Source organism: Toxoplasma gondii, chromosome VIIb (genome assembly GCF_000006565.2).
Source record: "Toxoplasma gondii ME49 chromosome VIIb, whole genome shotgun sequence".
Taxonomy (NCBI): Eukaryota; Apicomplexa; class Conoidasida; order Eucoccidiorida; family Sarcocystidae; genus Toxoplasma; species Toxoplasma gondii.
This window is the reverse complement of record NC_031475.1, coordinates 4,044,068-4,062,729: the sequence shown is the minus strand read 5'-3', so window position 1 is coordinate 4,062,729 and position 18,662 is coordinate 4,044,068. Positions and strand designations below refer to the sequence as shown.

The 18,662-nt window shown below is 55.3% G+C and overlaps 2 protein-coding genes across 2 annotated transcripts; one reads left to right on the top strand and one right to left on the bottom strand.

Moving 5' to 3' along the window:
- Nucleotides 1-408: 408 nt before the first annotated feature.
- TGME49_257430 (hypothetical protein) lies at nt 409-9,906 on the bottom strand (the record flags this gene model as incomplete). Its single annotated transcript, XM_002364936.1, has 4 exons — nt 409-1,637; nt 2,057-3,132; nt 3,720-4,188; nt 4,840-9,906. 4 exons carry the CDS (start codon nt 9,904-9,906, stop codon nt 1,497-1,499), a joined length of 6,753 nt encoding a protein of 2,250 aa, XP_002364977.1. The 3' UTR covers nt 409-1,496.
- Nucleotides 9,907-14,307: 4,401 nt separating this feature from the next.
- Nucleotides 14,308-18,411, top strand: TGME49_257440 (SCO1/SenC protein; the record flags this gene model as incomplete). The annotated part of the gene is made up of 7 exons (XM_018781139.1): nt 14,308-15,335; nt 15,750-15,805; nt 16,156-16,347; nt 16,688-16,729; nt 17,201-17,286; nt 17,605-17,713; nt 17,949-18,411. The coding sequence occupies 7 exons, from the start codon at nt 14,308-14,310 to the stop codon at nt 18,065-18,067; spliced, it is 1,632 nt and encodes a 543-aa protein (XP_018636974.1). The 3' UTR covers nt 18,068-18,411.
- Nucleotides 18,412-18,662: the final 251 nt, after the last annotated feature.

Here is an 18,662-nt window from a genome sequence, read left to right as displayed (position 1 = left end):
CTGGTGGTAGAATGGAAGCCATTTTCCTTCTTATCAGAAGCCAAGGCATGGAGACGGCTGCCGCAGTGAGTGCCCCGGCAGCCGGGAAGTCAGACTTTCATGCAAAGGAGCAATCGCGTTTGAAGGCTGTCGTGCGTGCTGAAGGGGAAAAACGCTGCCTCGGGTGTCTAGACACTTGTGAGCGCGAGAGAAGCGGACAGCGACGACGCTGAAGCCTCTGGCTTCCCTATGCTTTTCTGTGAAGAGAGTGCAAGTCTATTTTTCGCTCGCTGAGTGGCAGTCGATACCCGAGGGGGGCGGCGTTCTGACGGTATGTCTGCTTTTGAAGGGGCACCACGCCCGACGGCTTCCTGCGTTGAACGCTGAAAGCAGCGGGCATCCCGAGGCGAGAAATTGAAGTCGGGGAGTGGAGCCTGCGACCGATTAGGAAAGGTTCAGAGTGGAAAGCGAACGTACGGAACAGACCTGTGTTTCTGATGTTTACCAGCCCAAAAAAACGGCAGTGTGTCGCCACACAACTCCGGTTGCACAGAAGCTCTGAAAATCGATTTTCCCTGGGGTGGACGAACCAGAGGGCTCAACATGCACTCTGAGTGGACAGACACACCAAGCTGAAATGCAGCACAAAAAGTCTCGTGGCGACAGGGCTGTCGACGCTCATTGCTCTTTCTCCGAATGGGTTTGGGCCGGGCGTTTTAGAGACAAGCTAGAATCTGCTTGTTCTTCGTGCGAGCCTGTTTGTACGAAGGACCGTGTAGCTTCTTCCTACCAATCTGTATAAGGCGTTCGGAAGCTCTTCCGGAAGGACGAACGCGGCATCCGATTTCCTCTCGCATCTGCCTTCAGAGGACTTGAGAGAGACAGGCGCTTTCGACGGCAGCGCGAAAGTCAGTCTGCCGATTCGCGAAGCTACTTGGATCGTCCCTCTGGGGACACGAGGGAGTCTGGACGACGTTTTCTAGCATCGATCAGAAGCTGAGAACGCTAGCGTTTCTCGAAGACACAGACGCCTGCCTGCGCAAGATTCGCAAAGCGGCACCTTCCACAGAAGATCAGGAGACTCGAAGAAGCAATGAAAGCTGCGAATGGCGCTGTCGCGTCGCCTGGGCTCTGTGAAGACCCCACGAGTGCGCCGAGCCCCTGCGGCCAACGCGCGCGTCAAGACAGGCACTGGGGTCAGATACAGAAATCATAAGCAACTGGTGGGATCTGACAGAAGATTCACCTTACTTATCTTTTGTGTTTGTCACAAAAAAGTGAAATCAGCTGTGGCATGCTTGTGGTATGTACATCAGCCAAAGAGAACTCTGTTGGCTCCCACAGAGTCAGCAAATGTATCTTGTAGAATCAAGAAGTCCGACTCAGCTGCGGTATGTCCAGCGCGTGTATCGAACTTCGTTGCACCTCATGGTCCGAGCAAATTCGAAACTGAGAGAATGTAGGATTAAATCACATGGAGAAGGAACAGTTTGTGCCTGTTCCAAATCGACGCGCTGCTAGATAAACGCCGAAGTGCGATGGGCACCCCGACCTGCAGTCTGCATGCGAACAAGTCTAGTCAAGCCTTCCGGACTTCGCCCTGCTGCTCGGGTGCTTTCGTTGTGGTGAAGCAACGACCCACTCCGAGCAGAAATGCCCTGAAAATTCCATGCAGAGTTGCACAGGAAGCAGTCAAAGCTGAAATTTGAGAATGTGACCTCAGATCAATAAGAAAGGACACAAAGACTCAGTCGCCACCGGTTTGGAAGCAACAGGAGTCTCCAGCCTTTCGACGTATAGGACGCGCCTCCAACAACAAAAGAAAGCGCGATCTAAGTGAGACCCCGCAAGTCTCCAAGATCCACAATAAGCACACACATGCACATGAATACGTATAAAATACAGACATACTTTAATACTATATATATAGAGGTGTATATAAATATATACATATATTATTATATGCAGAAAAGAGTTCAAACTGCGAGTCAGTTCATCAATCAGTGTATCGCTGCACATCTCGAAGCGTGTTGACTCTCCCTGCTTTCGGGGGTTCTTGCTGTCATCAAAGTCTCACCATTTGCGACTGTCGTCTGGATAGGAGTCCCTGAGTCGCTTGGCCCCGTGGAAGCGCCTCGGAATGTCCAGCGGGAGTCGCGTCGCGCTTTTCGCTTAGTTTCTGGTGAGTGGGACCTGAAGCGCTGCTGGAGCTTCCGGCTCTGCGGAGGCTGACGAGCTTCGTGTCTCCAGAGCTGCGAGGGCGTGCTCCCCTCTTCGTTTTCGTCATCAGCAATTCGACGGCATTGGTAGCTGAGGGGGAAATCGGGATGGATTTGAGGAACTCTTGCTTCTTTCGGCGCAGGTTCCCGACCTTCCAGGTGAACGCTTCACACTGGTGAGCTCGCGCGTCTTCTCTCGCCATCTCCTCCCGCTCCAGGGGCTCCCTCGCCCGCGCCTCTTCTGCTCGCCGCCGCCGGGCCTCAGCCGCCGCGACCGCGCGGTTCTGCGCCTCCTGCGCCGCGGCTTGCGCGGCTTGGGCGGCCTCAGCCTCGGCTTCTTGGCGGTCGAAGTGAAGCCAGAGGTCCTCGATGGAGGCGCCGACGAGGGCCTTGAAGACTGTGTTGAGTTCCCGGAACTTCCGCTCGCGAAACAAGTGACGCACGTAGTCGGGTGAAGGCATGACCGGCGTTTGCTGCATCGCGTGCATGGCCCTCGCGTAGGACTCGGACCGCCTCGCCCGGGCCTGCAGCTCAGAGAGAGACGAAATGGTCACGACTGACGGCTCGGCGGCTCCGACGGAAACCGCGGGAGAAGCCAGGGAAGAGACGCAGCCCTCCAAACACACCGCGCTCCCTTCTGACGGGTCGCCAGTGACGGCGTCCGAACAGCAGGACAGATAGGGAGGTGCAGCGATCCAGGGCGTCGCGATAGAGGCGCGTTGACGCTCTGGGTGCAGCCAGGTCGCGACACTCGTCGATGGTGGAAAGCCGTCGTCGAGCGAAGAAACAAAGGAGAGCCGCGGCCGCTGGTGCAGCTCGATCGCCTGCACCAGTTTCTCCCACATGCACTGGAGCTGCCGCCAACGCTTCGCCTTGAAGCGAATCAAGTTCTGCAGTTCCGCCTCCTTCTCCAGCAGACGTTGGTGCTCCTCCTCTGCGGAAAAAAATGCACACGAGACAGCCATTGATGGAGGTGTTTGGGCGTAGCGGGAGGCTAAGATCGACACAGTGTTTCTGTTTCCAATTAAAGCCGTCCTGGTGTGGCAATGTGGGGTGCATCGCACCTAAAACGCATGCTCGGCAAGGCGTCGTTTAAATTCGATATGCGGTGAGAGAGAAAAACCTAAAGTGTCGTCGCATCGCGAGACATAGGTGAAGCGACACAAGGGGACAAGAAGCTCTTTCGACAGCTTCTCCTGCGTCGTCGCCTTCGCCTAGTCGTTCGTTCCCATGCCGCAGTCTGCCGGTCTCTGTATTCTGGTCTGTCTAGCTACGTTCCTGTACAGAGAGTTTTGAATTTCCGCTGCAAAAGGGACGCCGTCACTTCTGTTGCTCCTCCCTGACCTCGTTTTCGAGACACTCGAGCACGTATGCGTCATCCGAAGACTTCAGACTTTCACGAGGAGGCAAGCCCGAGAGGCCCAGGGTTCTCTTTACTGTCGAATACGAGGAATCACTCATTCCGGTGCTTCTCGCTGGCGATGGCGCACAGACCGCGGCCAACTCTGAGACGTGACCCACCTTTCCTGAGTTTTTCTGCCTCGTCCTTCATGAACCGGCGCATGTTTTCCTCCTCTCGCTTCATCATTTTGCACTCCCAATCGGGACCGCCCTCGAGGCCCTCTGCGAAGAAGAACGCACGCAAGAGCTTGTCGGGAGGCAGAGGCAGAGGCCGCCCGTTCTTGCCCATCCACCCGGCTCCCCACTGTCTCCACCGGGTCTCATCTCGGTAGGCCAAGACGAAGTCCAGCGGCTCGTTGACCATGCAGAAGCTGGGGAGCACCTCGAGAAATCCCCAAACATCGGCCAGCTCCTGGCGCTCTTCCTCGACCTCTGCGACGCTCTCGTGAAGCCAACGCTTCAAGTTTTTCAAGTCCGTCGGCATCAACAGAGACAGCTCCAGAGCCATGCCGTACAACCTCCGGTCGTACAACCCCCGCGGCCCCGGCCGACAGAGATCTTGGTGGAAGCTCCTCATCATACGACTCCGCTGGTCAGAAAAAAGAAGCAAACGCGGAATAAACTCACTGAAATACAGAATCGAGGAAACGGTGGGGACGCGAACCAGGAGTGAGAAACGCACGGTCGATCGACGCGTGAGTGGTAGAAACATCATTCAGTGAGACACAAGTGGTTGAAACCGAGTTCGATGAAACATGTTGGAATGAAACGCGTTCCAATAAAGCATTGTGGAACTGAATACATTTAGGACAACGCAATTCGGTGAAACATATTCAGGTAGAACAAAAGTCAACCAAAAACAAATGAAAACAGAGTTACCTGAATCCACTCTTGTCCTCTGGGGAAACGTCCATGCTGAACAGAAAGACGTAGCTCTCCAGTCACCTCACAAACGCAGGGGAGATCCCGAGACGCGGCAGAAAGCACGCACGCGATTTGTCAACCATGTGAGCAGTCACGTTGTCTCCAAAGACACTCAACACAGAAAGCGGCTCAAAAGCCGACGCCTGAATCTTTCCGGTTTTCAAAACCTGCCTACATGTTTGAGAACCTCCAGTCGCTTTTCCACACAGCCACTGAACGGTTGTGTGTGGCGTTTCTGGCCTACACGAGTCCACAACGTTTTCGTCACGAAAGTTCAGTCGAAGTTGAAGTCCTTAAAAGACGATTCTTTTTTTACCTCGAGCTGTGGACCTTCTCTGACAGGTAAAAAGAAGCCGTCGGACACGCAGACTCTCGGTTGAATTCGACTCGCCGGCATCGGGAGGTCCTTGACGCAGAACTCGGGTGTCTTCGGCGACTCCTCAACCACCTGTGACTTGGAAGCCGCCCCGACAGGCTGGGTCTTCCCCGTTCTCTTCTGTGGGGACGCGTCTGCTCTCTTGCGGCCGGCGGCGGCTTTCCCTGAAGCCTTCGCTTTCGGTCGCTTCACGCCTCCGAGGGATTTCTCTCCCGGGAGCTCCAACAGGACGCTGCTGCGCGTGAGCGATCGCGAAAGGAGTCTCGTGTCTCGCGGAGAGGCAGGCGCCTTCTTCGCGAGCTTTCCCTGAGCGACTTTCAAGGCGCTGCCTGCCCTCGCCATTTCCTTCTCAGCGGAGTCGCCCAACCCCGAGAGACTCGGGAGGCCGGAGCCATGGCGTCTAGCGCCCTCGTTCCCGCGGCTGCTCTTCTCAATTCGGAGACTGGGGATTTCGCTGTCGCTGCGCCGCGCGCTCGACGCCGGCGAGGCCGTAAGGTTGACGCGCCGAGTCTCACCGGGGCGCGAGAGATCTTTCGCGCCCGAAGGCCGTTGCATGCGGCGAGGTGAAGAGGAGCTGACAGTTCGAAGAGAGTCAGACGGCGACGAAAGCGCACCCGCGTTCGCTTGCGAAGATTCAGAAGGCCTCGCTTTCGCAGCGACTCGGGTCTGAGTCCCCTTGGCAGCAATCGCGACACCTTGAAAAGGCGCAAAGTTCTTGCGAGCTCCACCGATGCCCCTGCCACCAGCCCCGCCCAACGGTGATTCCGACAGTGCGCTTGAAACAGACGCTTGACGCAGCGGCGGTCGCTTGATGTTGGGGGAGTTCTGGAGAGTCAAGTCAGACTGTTCCTGGGCCTCCAGGTCCCCTCGGGGACCTTCATCGCCGGACAAGACGCTGGCCGAACGCGCGCCTGCGTCGGCTCTGCCTGAAGGGTGTCGCGCCTTCGCTGCATGCGTGTCTGAGGCGTCGCGCGCTTCGCTAGGCGTCTCCCAATGCGAAGCACGAGGTCGCGGCGGGCCTGGCGGGGAGACTTTGCTCTTGGGCAGGCTGCCTGGCAGAGCGCTGAGTCGCGGCCTTGAGGGTGTCTCACGCGTTCTTTCCTGCTCGCGCCGTGCAGATTCAGAGAGGTCAAAGGAAGACGCGCCTCCAGTCGGGCTCTTCTTTGATAAGGAATCGGCGGCGCCAGTTGGTTGGCCTCGACTAGGAAATGCCACAGGCTTCGCTCTCTGCGTCCCCGTCACGTGGGCGCGAGGCGACGGAGGCGCATTCGCGGACTTCTTCAAAAGCGAAATCTCCTTCGAAGTCGAGTGGCGAAGCTCGCCTCCCGTCGTCTTCACCGCGACCGCAACCGAGTCTTGCGAGGCGGAAGATCTGTCTGTCTCTTCGGCCGCTCTAGAGCGCCCGTGTGAGACCGATGAGGTCGACGCACGCTGTCTGACCGCACTGTGCTCGACAGCACCGGCGCCGGCGAGAGCCCGGGGAGATACCTCTCGCATGGTGTTGCGCCGGGGCAGCGACAGTTCCGCCACCTCTGGACTCTTTTTCTTTGGTGGACCATGCCTTTCCGCGATTTCTCGCGTACCTATGCGTGATTGGGGGCTTCGCTCGTTTCGTCCTTGAACGGGGCGGTCTCTGTCCCCGGGCACTCGAGGCGTTCCCGCCGCCGTGCCTCCCTTTGCGCGCTCCCTCGCAGCGTCAGAGGTCTCTCTCGCCTGAGGCAACGCGCCGTCGCCGTCGGGACGCGGCCGCTCGGCTGTTGAGGCGCGGCCCTCAGTGCCACTGTGCGGAGCCGAACTCGGTGCCCGTCCGCCGGGACCTTTTTTCGGGGCTTCCCCGCTTTCGACTCTCTTCGGTGCCTCCTGACTCTGGCCCAGGACATCCAGATTCAGTCGAGGGAGTTGGACGCCGCGAGGCGCCGTCTCCTCTTTGGAGGGAGCCAAGGGGCGGCGCGCGCGAGGAGACAGGTCAGCAGTGCTACGGTTTCTGAGCTGAGGCGCGCGAGATTCCTGGAGACGCGGAGACCGCCTCTCCGTCGACGAGTATCCAGAAGAAACGGATTCACTCCGGCCGGAGCGCGTAGGCGCAAGTCCAGGTCCCCCCTCTGTGTCGCTTTCGTCTCTCCCTGGATGCTGGCGCCGCGCCTGGGCCTGAGTCGCGGGAAGCCTTGAAGCTCGCGTCGAAGCCACAGGGCCTGGAACTTCGGCCCAATCACTCGAGGCCGCGCCGACAGACGACGCGCAGCTCGCCCGACGGTACGTGCTGGAGCCGCTGCCCCTGCCGTCCGAGTCCCCCTCCGGCGCCGCGGCGCAGACGCCCACGGTCAAAAAGCTTTGCCCCAACCCAGGCAGGGTAGACGGCTCCGTCGCGGAAGCGGCACCTGAACAGAGAGAGACAGTGGAGGACGCCTTGCGAGACTCGGGAGAGGATCTGTCAGAGGATGCGGCAAGCTCGAACGACGGAGGCCTCAAGAGGTGAAGCGGTCCTTCCGCGAAGGCCGAGGACATCGAACGCACTTTCAGAGACAGGGTCGACCTCATGAGACGATGGAGGGAGCGTGTGTCGCTGCCAGAACTCGCTTCGCCAGTATCGGAGGAGCTAAGGGAGCTGTCGCGCTGACTCAAGCCCCGGGGTAGGGGCCGGACGGAGCTGTGGCGCCCTCGAGATCGCTGTCTCCGAGTCAGGACTGTGCTTGCGGCTCTGTGAGCCGGGCTTCCATTTCTGGGAGTTACCACTTGGCGCGAGGGCTCATAAACCACCGACCCAGGCCGAATGCAAGTGCCACTGCGGGTCCGCTGCTTGACAGGCGTCTTCCGTTGGGCAACTCCCTTCGTGCCACCGACAGTGTGGGACTGTCCTGACAGACGAGACGCACTTCTTCGGACCTTGACACGGACAGGGTCCACCGGTGTCGGGGAAGCAGACCGCGAGCGAGAAGCGAGAGACTCAGTTTTCTCACGCTTCTTCGCGGGGTCGATGGATACGCGTCCTCTGCTCACCGGACGCGTGGAGCTGCTTCTCGCGCCTCCATTTCGACTCACAGACACAGGGCCCTTGCGCCGGGTACACGCGTCTCTGACGGGTGCGGGACTCGGCGACGACGTGGGCGTCTCTGTTCTGGAGTCTGTTGCTTTACCCTTCTTATTTAAGGTCTTTTGCGCGCCAACAGACACACTGGCTGCTCTCTCCCGCAGTGCGGAGCAATTCGGTTCACGCACGGCCGGCAGGGTCGTGACGGAGGACAAACTGTTGGACGGCTTCCCTGTCAGCGGATGCTTGTGCAATTTCTTTAGCTCCTTGATATCCAGAGGGAGCCTCCCCCCGCTGAAGGAGTGGGACGAGAGGACACCAGAAGAAGAAGGGCGAACTTCAGCTCGAGGCATCAGTAAACGTCCCGGGCGGCGAGAGCCGGCTCTAGACGAGGGCCGCGCTCGACACTCGGGTGAAGGAGACTTGGTCGATCCTGAAGTAGTCGGCGGTCGCCTTCCACGACACCCGAGAGCGGACTGATGTCGCGCCACACTATGTGAGCGTTCCGGAACCGGCGACCGGCAGCGGCTCCTGAGAGAGTCTCCGCGTGACGCCTCGAGTGTCGCGCTCAAACTTGGCGAGACGGCGGCTTGTGGCTGCTTCGTTCCCCTGACCTGGCCCGACAGCGTTGAGGTGCTGCGCGGCCGAGATCGGACCGGTGAACCGTGGCGCCTTCGCGCTTCCGGGGTCTTGGCTCGGATCTCAAGCGGCGTTTTTTCTGGAGAATTCGACATGATCGACGCTCTCCAACGAACGGAATTTGTCTTTCGCTTTTCTGCTGAAGCATCGTTTTTCTCGGCTTCCTTGGGTTCGCCGGACAGGGGCCCCCCTGACGTGGCTTGAATCCTCGGTGCCGCACCTGGGCGTGCTCTGACGGGCGACGATTCCTGCTCTCCGTCTGTTCGCGTTTCCATAGAGGACGGTTTCGCATTGGAGAGAGCCGAAGGCGCACTGCCAGTCCCAGAGGGTGAAGCTACAGAGCAAAGCTCGGTTTCCTGGAGTGTGTTCGCAGCGGAAGGCGAACCCACGTCGGAGGTGGAAGCCGAGACAGACAGCTCACAGAAATTTGAGACACTGGCGCTCGAGGGGGCGGTTGTATTCGGTCGTTGGCGCTCACAGCTTCGAGCCTGTGGGGGAGAGCTGGTCGAAGGAGGTGAGCCAGCAGAAACGAGTCCGGGATGGGAGACTGCGTTTCTCTCGCCAGCCGCGGGAGAGTCCGACGGCAGAAGTCCATGCACGAGAGGGTGGTTTGGTTCGCACGAGCCACCTGCGGAACTGCAGAGGCCAAAGAACGTCTCTGCGAGCGGCCTTGGCGCCAAAGTGGCCCGAGATCGAAGGGGAGAGACCGCTTGAAGCCCAAATACTCGAGCGGGAGAAATGGAGGCTCGGCTGGCCAGAGGACTCGACAGCTGTCGGGCCAGCTGCGTGCGTCTGTCCGACGCTTGCGGACTGCTGAGCAGCCAAGTCGAAGGATCCAGACTCCCGGACCGCGGCGGGGCGGAAGGCGAGACAGCAAACGCTGGAGGGGAACCGTTCCGAGGAAAGGGGCACATCCCATTCGGGCTTCCCGTTCGATTTGCCAGCGACTGTGCGGTGGACGCGAAGGAAGACAAAGGCGGGACAAGCCCCAGACCCTGCACAGCCAAAAGCTGAGGCTGTCGACTGCATGCCAAGCCGCTTGCGCCTGCAGACGCCTCTCTGGACACAGAATTCTGGGCTGGCGAATTCGGGCCACTTGGTGCAGCGGCTGGCATGCTTGCACTTGCTTCACCGGATATGCCGTTCACAGTGGACAGAGGGTTTGCTGTAGGCCTGCCGAGCCCACAGCTTGCAGGCACGAAGTCTCTGGCCGCATAGGCTTCGGGGTTTTCGGCTTGCAAAGACGTGATGCCCTTCCCTTCGGCGCCCCCGCCGCAGCTGCTGGCGTTGCAGGGGGCGATTCCAGGAGGAGAAACAGAGCAGTCAGAAGCTGCATTCATGGTGTAAACACTGGCACCCGACGTTGTGGGACGGACAAGAGGACTGTGCACAGGTAGACGAAGAAACTGTCCAGAGGCGTTCTTGAAGACATTCGCCTGCGGAGACGAGGTTTCAGACGGAAGTGAAAAAGATCTTGGTGATGAGAAAGAAGTAGTACGTCATTCAGCGACTCAATACGATGAAGGAGACCGCGAGTCTGCCCTCGAGACTAGGTCAGGAACGGACGCGGCCGTCCACAACCACCTCTTCATCTGCATTCGGCATCCGCTTCCCAGAAAAAACAAGACAGACACTCTTGGCGGAGCAGCAGCCAATTTGTTACACTGGTTTTTGTATCCTAGCCGTAACTCATGCTGCAGCGATGCCTTTCGCCTGAATCGAGCCGAGACAGCAAGTTGTCACCGGAATAACTAGTTTGAAGGCAGAAAATCGGCAACTGTTGCCACAAGACAGAGGTTTCAGAACGAAAGGACGTGTGAAACAAAGGAAGCATCCGGAGGAAAGGCGAATCCTTCTACGCGCAACTAGGGCCTGACGAGAATCGCCGATGACGAATGGAAAGCACCTTCGCCTCGCCGTCCCGGTGTTCCCAGTCGGCGCAAACGGAAGCTGTATCAACCCAACGAAAACGCAACACATTCACACAGGTTCAAGAACACTGACTGTTGAGCAGTCCCTCAAAGTGCGAATTTACCTCGTCGGGCAGACACACAAAAACATGCGCAGAGCAGTTTCTGTCGGCAGAAGCCACATGGTGGAAGGTCAATTGCAGCTACCTGCCATCAAGTCAAAGTCGAAAGCCGAGAGTGGCGCCGAGTCGTCCTTTCTTTTTGTTCGTTTGCTCCTGGGCGAAGAACTCCACTGGCTACTCCGAATCCCGAACTTTGCTCTTCTAGGCATACACAGTGCTGCGTCGATGCTCTCTCTTCATCGACAGCGAGTGGCGAAGAAAGACCAGGAAGGCGCAGCGCTAGCACGACGCTCGCCACTTGAGCAAGACCTAGCAAAAGGGTTTTGAGGACTATGCGCGCGGGTCGCCTTGTTTCCTGTCACGCGCCGCGACACTCAAGACAGGCGCAGCACTCGACACTGTGAGCGGCCGCAGTGTTGTGAGCAGCTGGCACAACATGGCAGACTGCAGACTTCCTTGCGATGAAGATGGACAAGTTTGATCAAAATCCGTTGAAAACAGGCTCTAGAAAGCGCTTGACTGTGTCGCCGATTGACGATGTGAGGGAAACGACGGAACGTCGGCTGGGAGATCTGGAAATCAGAAGAAAACATCGTTCGCAAGGGTGTCACGTTTCGCAGACACGACGATGCTACGTTCGGAAGAAGCTCGACTGCGTTCGTTTCTTGCGGAAGGAAAATGGCGGTGCCGACTGCCAGCTTGGTTGGCGCGAAACGTATCGTCGTGTCTATTCCCTGAAACGGACACTGAAGGCTTAAGCTGAAACGATTTCTGCACACCGAAAAGGAAGGCAGGCAGCCTGTAGAAGGGGTAAGATGCAGTGGCGCAGGGCATTTCGTTCAGTAACGGACGCACTTGCCAGCATCAGTGTACGGTTTGTAGGATGCCTGTAGAATTCAGAGCCATCGTCTTTGGCTATCCACCTTCGGCAGTTTTCTTTAGCATGTGTGGCGACGTGTTGTATGGCACTGCTACCGTGGAGTGGGCACGCTAGAGCGTAATTACCCTTTTGCCACGCCTGAAGTAAAAACCAATGACCAGGAACACCGCCTAGAACTGGAACTCACCCATTTTTAGTAAGTTTGAAGGCCGTTCATCCTGTCTGTACCACGAGATTTTATCAGGACAGAAGTGCGCCGCCTGAGAAGAGCCATCGCCCATCCTTATAATGCTTGCCAGAGAAAACTAACGTACACGACTTCCCAGTTCCCACGTAGAGGACGCCACTATTCAGAGCATCTTTATGTATAGAAATAGCGATTTTGCATCGTGTGCTTTACGAACGGAACAACCTAGCAGCCTTCAGATCTGCGACCTAATAACGGCCACAGGGGTGACCTGCAGAAGCGGTCGTACCAGGGCACGCTTAACCATTCTATGCGGTGGCAGCAAGAGAACTCATCCGGTTATGTACTAAAAGCGCGTGACAAGGGAAACTTTCGGATGCTGCAAGCCATTACATGTCTGATGATTCTGCGAACTGCTGGACGTGGGGGAAAACTTATGCACACGGTCACCGCCAGATGACTTGATCACGGATTTTTGTTTTAGGCGATTCGGCGCCACTACGCACCGGAACAAAAACACTTGCACAACTGTGGGAGAAAAAGGATCCAAGTGCGACTGCCTCTCGACGAGTGGCAAGACGATTTGGAGAAGTATTGCGTCGAGTACCGTATGCCGCGCAGACTGCCAATCCCAATAGGGCTTGCACTGTAAAATTGCCAGCTCCACTGCTGCGGGGTAGAAAGACGCCGACTTGCCGATTCTTAACTGCTTAGGCGATTTAGTTCAACAAAACTGAGCCATTTGTGTGAACCGAGCTACCGACGATGCTCGTGGATGAGTCGTATCCTCCTTGCCCACACACAGCATGATATCAAACGCCGCTCGTCACAAGGTTGCAACATTCTGGCGTGACTACGGCACTGGAAGGTTCAAGGCAGATGCAAGGTGACTCGAATCTCAATGATTCACGGTCATTTCTCTGTCGAGACGCGTTGGAGTCGTTCTTTGCTTGCTTTGGAGGGGTAGTGGCAGAACTGCTACTCTTCACGAACATCGTTCCTGGAATGTGTATCACTTGGCGAATCTCTCGCAGCACGCCGAGTTCACTAAAATTGTGCTTCAATCTACTATTTTTCTGAGGCGAGATCTTATTTGACTTCAACCTTTGAGGTGTGCAGTCTTTCTTGAGGAAGCCCTTGTTATGTATCCTACGGAATGTTCAACCACATCTGTTTCCTAACCAGTTTCAAGTAGCCTTTTCACAAAGAGATACGCGAGTTCCCCCGTCATGGAGTCCACTCACTGTGGCATTCTCGTGAGAAGCTTCTCGTTCAGTTCAGTTGAGACGTAGTTGGCAACGTGGTCGACGACAGGCTATCCGAGGCACAAAGACACAACCTTGAGAGTACGCACATACTTCACAGCAAATTGTGTCTTGTTTCATGGTTGCTTTTGCTTCCACAAGAAGCGCCTTGGTTGCCATTGAGACTTTTAGTAGGCGACTCGGCGGTGGTTAAGCTAGCATCATCGCGGCAGCACACCACTTAGACAGTTGTTGAAAGTTCCATTCTGCACATCGGTGGATCGTAGGGTACACTGCATGGTGCGCAAGAGCCGAACAAAACCACGGGTTTTACCGAAATTCCAACTTTGACTCTGTCGATTCGACCGGCCGTCCATTTACTAGGTCTCCGTCAAGGGGGTCACACCGCCGAACTGCAGCGACCAGCAATTGTGACACGTGGATAAAATTCGTAGGTAGTTTTCCCAGAAACAAAGAAGACACCTACCACACTTTTCTAGGCGCAATTGGCAACGAGGTGAACGCAAGTTCGAGTGCATCACTGAACTGTAGTGGACCAAGACATCATGACGGGTAGCGGCCCACCGGAGACCGGAAGAAGGAGAAATCACCAGTTTGACGCCAGAAGGAGACAGGCAGGACAAAGACCAGGCAGTTGTTTGTGTTCAGGCGTTGCTGTCTTATTTCTTGCGGGTCTCTACTGGTGTGCATAAGCGCCAGCCGGCACCGTTTTGTCTACGGGTAACGATGCATGCAGACAGGTCCGTATAGACATCCTGAACATGGACTCCACAAAAACCTAAACGCACTGCGCGAAAATTCCATATTGTTACAAGAAACACAGTTCTACAGGCCCTGGTGGCTGTGGAAAGGAAGCAAAGCGATTGCGGCCTCGTCCTGTTTTTACTGATCGCAAAGGCATGCTCTCGGAAGCCGGTTGACGATTGTCTTGCCTTCTGTCGATGATCCCGGCTTACCATGCCGCTGGAGAACCAGATCCGATCCCATCTCTCTTTTTCAGTGTATGTATTTTCTTGAGAATACAAATAGTTTTCGGATTTGCAGGAGCGACTTCAAGTACTCGCACTCTGGAAGTAGCAGGCCTGTGACGTCACTCCCGATTCGCCGAAAGTGTCATTGCTTTGAACAGAGATGCTGGCTGCAGCTTGAGGGCAGAGACTGGAGTTCCTTGTTCCGTTTTTTCCGCCTCCTCCGTGTATTTTGCTTTAACTGAATTTCTAGAATGTGCGGAACGTTCAAACGAATGTGAAGCGCCTTCCAGCAAGTGCGCCTAGCATAGTCGCGTGTTCCACAGCATTTTAATCCAACTGCAGGAATCTGAAAAGTGTTTTTCTGATTCTTTTCTATTCCTAGGAGCTACAGCTGTGACGTACTACCATGAGTGCTCAGAATGCACTTTCTGGTATAGCTGGCAGCCTTAGGGGGCTCCGTGCTGCTGGCGGAAAGGCAGGTTTGCCGAGCCTTCGTCTGCCCTCATTTGCATCCGCTTGTGGAAGGGAAAGATTCGGTTCTTTCTCCCGCAAAAGTGTGTGGCCCCAGAAACCTATGGCATCAGTTTGCTCTTCTGCGGCGTCTATTCCTAGCCACTCTGAATGTTCCGCAAGGATACTGGCTTGTGGCAGTATGCCTCAAATGGGAAATAAAATCGGTAGCTTGTCTCCGCTCGGCAACTGCCGTTCGTCTGTTCCTGCTTTAACCCTGGCTTCTGCTCGATTTCATGCCGACTGTTCAAGGCGCGCAGTCGTTTCTCGTGGTACTGCTGTCCAAAAAGGAAGAAGCCAGGAGGGATGCTTGCGAGGTCATTCGTACGGATTGTTCACCTCTGTGAACGGCGGGTGCCGGCGGTCTCCTACCGTGTCTGTGTCTGGGATGCCTTTCTTGCCCAATTCCAAGCAGGCGACTGCGTTCGTTTATTATCCTTCCGCGCTAACAAAGAAAGCAATTCCTTCCCAAATGCGTACAATCCTCAGCCAAACGTCATCTCCAAGGAATCCGGGTCTTTTTACTCGAGGTATTCTTGGAAGGAAACCAGCATATTTTTTCTTCTCCACTTCTGCAGGCTTGTCAGGAGCTTCATCCTCTGCAGGGAGCTCCTCTCTTCCCCATTCTTCGGGTGCTGCTACCTCCTCTCCCCCTAGAGCTTTAAGGGTGTCTGTCCCTCTGACCTCATACCCGCGCAGCGGCGGCCGTCTTCTGTCTCCTTCCTTGTCGCTCCCATTTTGTTCTTCCGCTCAACGCCCGTCGGAATCGGCTTCCGAATCGGGTACTCCTCGTCTCCGTATGCCGCCTCGGGTCGAGCCGGACGCCGACGAGAGACGCGTGCAGGAGAAAGTTGCCGAGTCCATCAAACGGGGAGGGAACGTTTTCCCGTGGAGAGCTGCGCTGCTTGCCTGCTGCGCATGCATGTACGTGAGACAGCGTTGCTCATAATAGGCCAAAGTGGCCGCCTAGGCACTATGTGGCTGGTAAACACTGTCACTTGTTGAGAGGCACTCATGAGGTCAAAACCTTAACTCTTAGTAAACTAACAATTACTCGAGTTTTACAATCCTCCGGTTGACGGCTTCTGTGGCTTTTGCGTATTGGAGAGAGTAGCTCGTCCTCTGTATCGCAGAACGAGTACATTTGCACTCACCATGAAACGGTTTCAAGTCTAGCGTCGTTGTGTGGCGCCTTGCCATGGCACCAACCGAGCTGTTGGTAAGTGTGCAGTCACGCAGCTGCTGTATCAGTTGCCGTGGATCAGCGTACCCGAGTATCCAGAAAGCGCATCCACCTACGCGGGAGGCGAATGCTTGGTGTGGTTCCTTTGCCCTTAGAACCATTGCGTGTGCCGTAGTCGTGCAAGGAGAGAGGAGACGGCGAGCTCAAGCAGGCAAGTTTTGGCACCTGGGACAAGGTGACGAGAAAACCATCTGAAGAACTCAGGGATCACCGGAGAGAATGGTGGTGCTCTTCACGTGGTTCTCCCAGTAGTATGTGGAGTCTTCCGGTCTAGAAAGTGTTTCATTCTCTCTCAGAGACAGAGAGTTATGAAGGTCAATGCGAATCCAGACTCCACTTCTACGATGCCGCGATCTGCAATGGAAAGTATTCGAGAGTGCCGGGGACGGCGCAGACAGTGCCCTGGTATCACTGGCTGAGCATTGTGTGTTTTGGTGCTACTATGGCAAGTGAGGAGTGCTTTACGTGTGGATACGTGGTTTGCCATGCTGCTGCGTGCAGTTCGAACGGAGAGCGATACGGTTGGGAAACCCCTCTTAGGAGGACCATGGACACTCGTCGACATGCATGGTCGAGTGCGCGGTAGCGAAGAGTTTGAGGGCGCGTACCAGCTTCTCTATTTTGGGTTCACATTCTGCCCGGACATCTGTCCACAGGAACTTGAGAAGATGGCACAGGTCATTGATATCATTGGTACGTTTGAGATACTTCCTTAGTTGGGTGCAAACAGTCGGTCCGCGCTCGCCCTTCAAATATGAGATAAAAAAAAGTGTTAATCTAGTTTCTCTGAATGGGCCTGGGAACCGGCGAGAGTGCAAGTGGGTGGATACACTAGGTTTAAGAGGCATTTATCAAAACACTCTGACCAGATTTTCACGTCATACCAATGCTGCGAAGAAGAAAGATTCAGGGAGCCGGGGCAGTGGCACGGCTATCACGCACGCTGTGGAGATGAGTTGGTAGAGGGGAAGAGGCGGTTCACGCTGACACGCACCAAACTCAATTCGTGCGTTTTTTGTTGTGCGTGCTGCAGACAAGGAGTTCGGCGAAGTTGTCCAGCCACTCTTCATCACTGGTTAGTCAAGTGTGCTGCGCAGGTGCCTGTTTTGGGGAGGGGTTAAACAAATGCATCCGAAATAGAGGTGAAAGTGTGTCTTTTTTGAGGCAAGGCATTGTAGTGGTTCGTGCGCGGAGGCAGATGTTGTGCTTTTTCTAGGGAAAGAGTTGCTTCGAGTACAAGCGGAATTAAGTTTTTTTAGTGTCATAGTTGAGCCCACCGTCAATTTGAACTGAGTTTCCTGATTATAGAGCGGTGATGAAGGGTTCAGACAGACAGACCATCGCAGACCTTGCTGCTGTGTGTTGTGAAGATGGTTCGTAGGGAACCAGCCAAAATTTTCTGTTGTGCGTGATCCCGTTGACTCTTCTTCCGGTGCTGTTTTTGTCGACCCGGTGCTCCAAAAGGTCATTTCCGGGTGGAAAGGTCGAAAGTTAGTGGATCGTTTTTCGCTGATCTGGTGCTGGCTATCTGTTCAACCTGCTGCAGTGGATCCGCAGCGCGACACGGTCGCTCAGGTCAAGTCGTACTGTGAAGAATTTCATCCTCGACTCATCGGATTCACTGGCACGCCAGTAAGTGCAGCCTGTGACCGAGGCAGCGTGGTTCTGCTGAGGCAATCAGTGCCGCCATTGGCTGTTCCACATTTCCCTGTGGCTGCGTGTACTCCATACTGTAGGTGCTCGAGTATGCACTGGTCATCTCTGTGTCTTCGTTCGCTCTCTAGGAACTGCTGACGCGCTGCCTCGATGGAGGCTGTTACAGCAGTCGATTAGAGAAGCAGTAATATTGTTCTGCAGCGGAAGGGTCTCTGCAGCCGTTTCCCACGAGTTGCCGGGGTTTCAGAATCAGCTCGTACACATACGATGCATTCCGTCTCTGATTTTTTGCAGGCGCAAATAAAGGATGTGACACGCAAATTCCGTGTCTATTACAACGAAGGCATTAAAAGCTCGGACGCCGACTACCTCGTGGATCACTCAATTATTCAGTATTTCATGGGTAAGCGCAATGTCTTTGCTAGTTGACCCTTGCGATTCCGCATTACTCGACCAGTGACAGGTCGAAGATCTAGCGGTGAATCCTAGATCCCGCGTTAGTTGCAGTTGCTCTCTAATCAGGTGGCCTGTCTGACCTGCCACATTGTCAAAGAAGCAATTTGCCGTACAATTGCTGTGTTCAGATAACTATTCGTAAGAGTGTGCCATTTTCTTGCTAACTTTGTCTGGGAACTCAGGGAAGAACGGCAAGTTCAAGGACTTCTTTGGAAAGAATATGACGGTAAATGAAATCGCGGAGCGCATCGCTAAGCACATCAAGCAGGACAAAGCAAGGCTGGAGAAAAAACGTGGTTGAAAACATTGCTGTACAACACGGAGCTCAATTTTGTGACGGGTTCCCGTGAGTGTTCAAGCATTTTCACGAATTCAGGTCCGCTGCAAGAAACCAGGCTCGCGAGCATCGCTGAGAGAGTGATTTTTTACAGAACGTTGATGCGCTGTTTTCTGATTCTTGTTGCTAGTTCCCAACAAGACGACAATTCCAATGTTGACAAGCAATTCTCGAGTGCTTGATAGGATCATCGAGTTCAGTTTCAAGTACTGAAGGCATTCTACGCTGGCACAGACCGATGCTGACCGCACTTTAATACTTACAAAACGTTGCCTCGGTGAGAGCACTCGATTTAGAGTTAAGCCAAGACGCCTTGATCGTTGGCCGATACAAGAGTGGTTCAAGTTCGCTAACGTGGACTGTTGATCCATACACATGCACGTGCCGGGCACGGATCGTATCCCACGCTCTGGAAACGTGGAACGAACCGCCGCACGTTTTACCTATACTCATTTGTGGAAGCGTGTAATTTGCGACCCGAGACGGTGAGTGGCGTCTTCGCTTGAAAAAGCGACTTTGAGTGCGGAGATTCGCCATGGTGCCTTCCCTCCTTCACTCA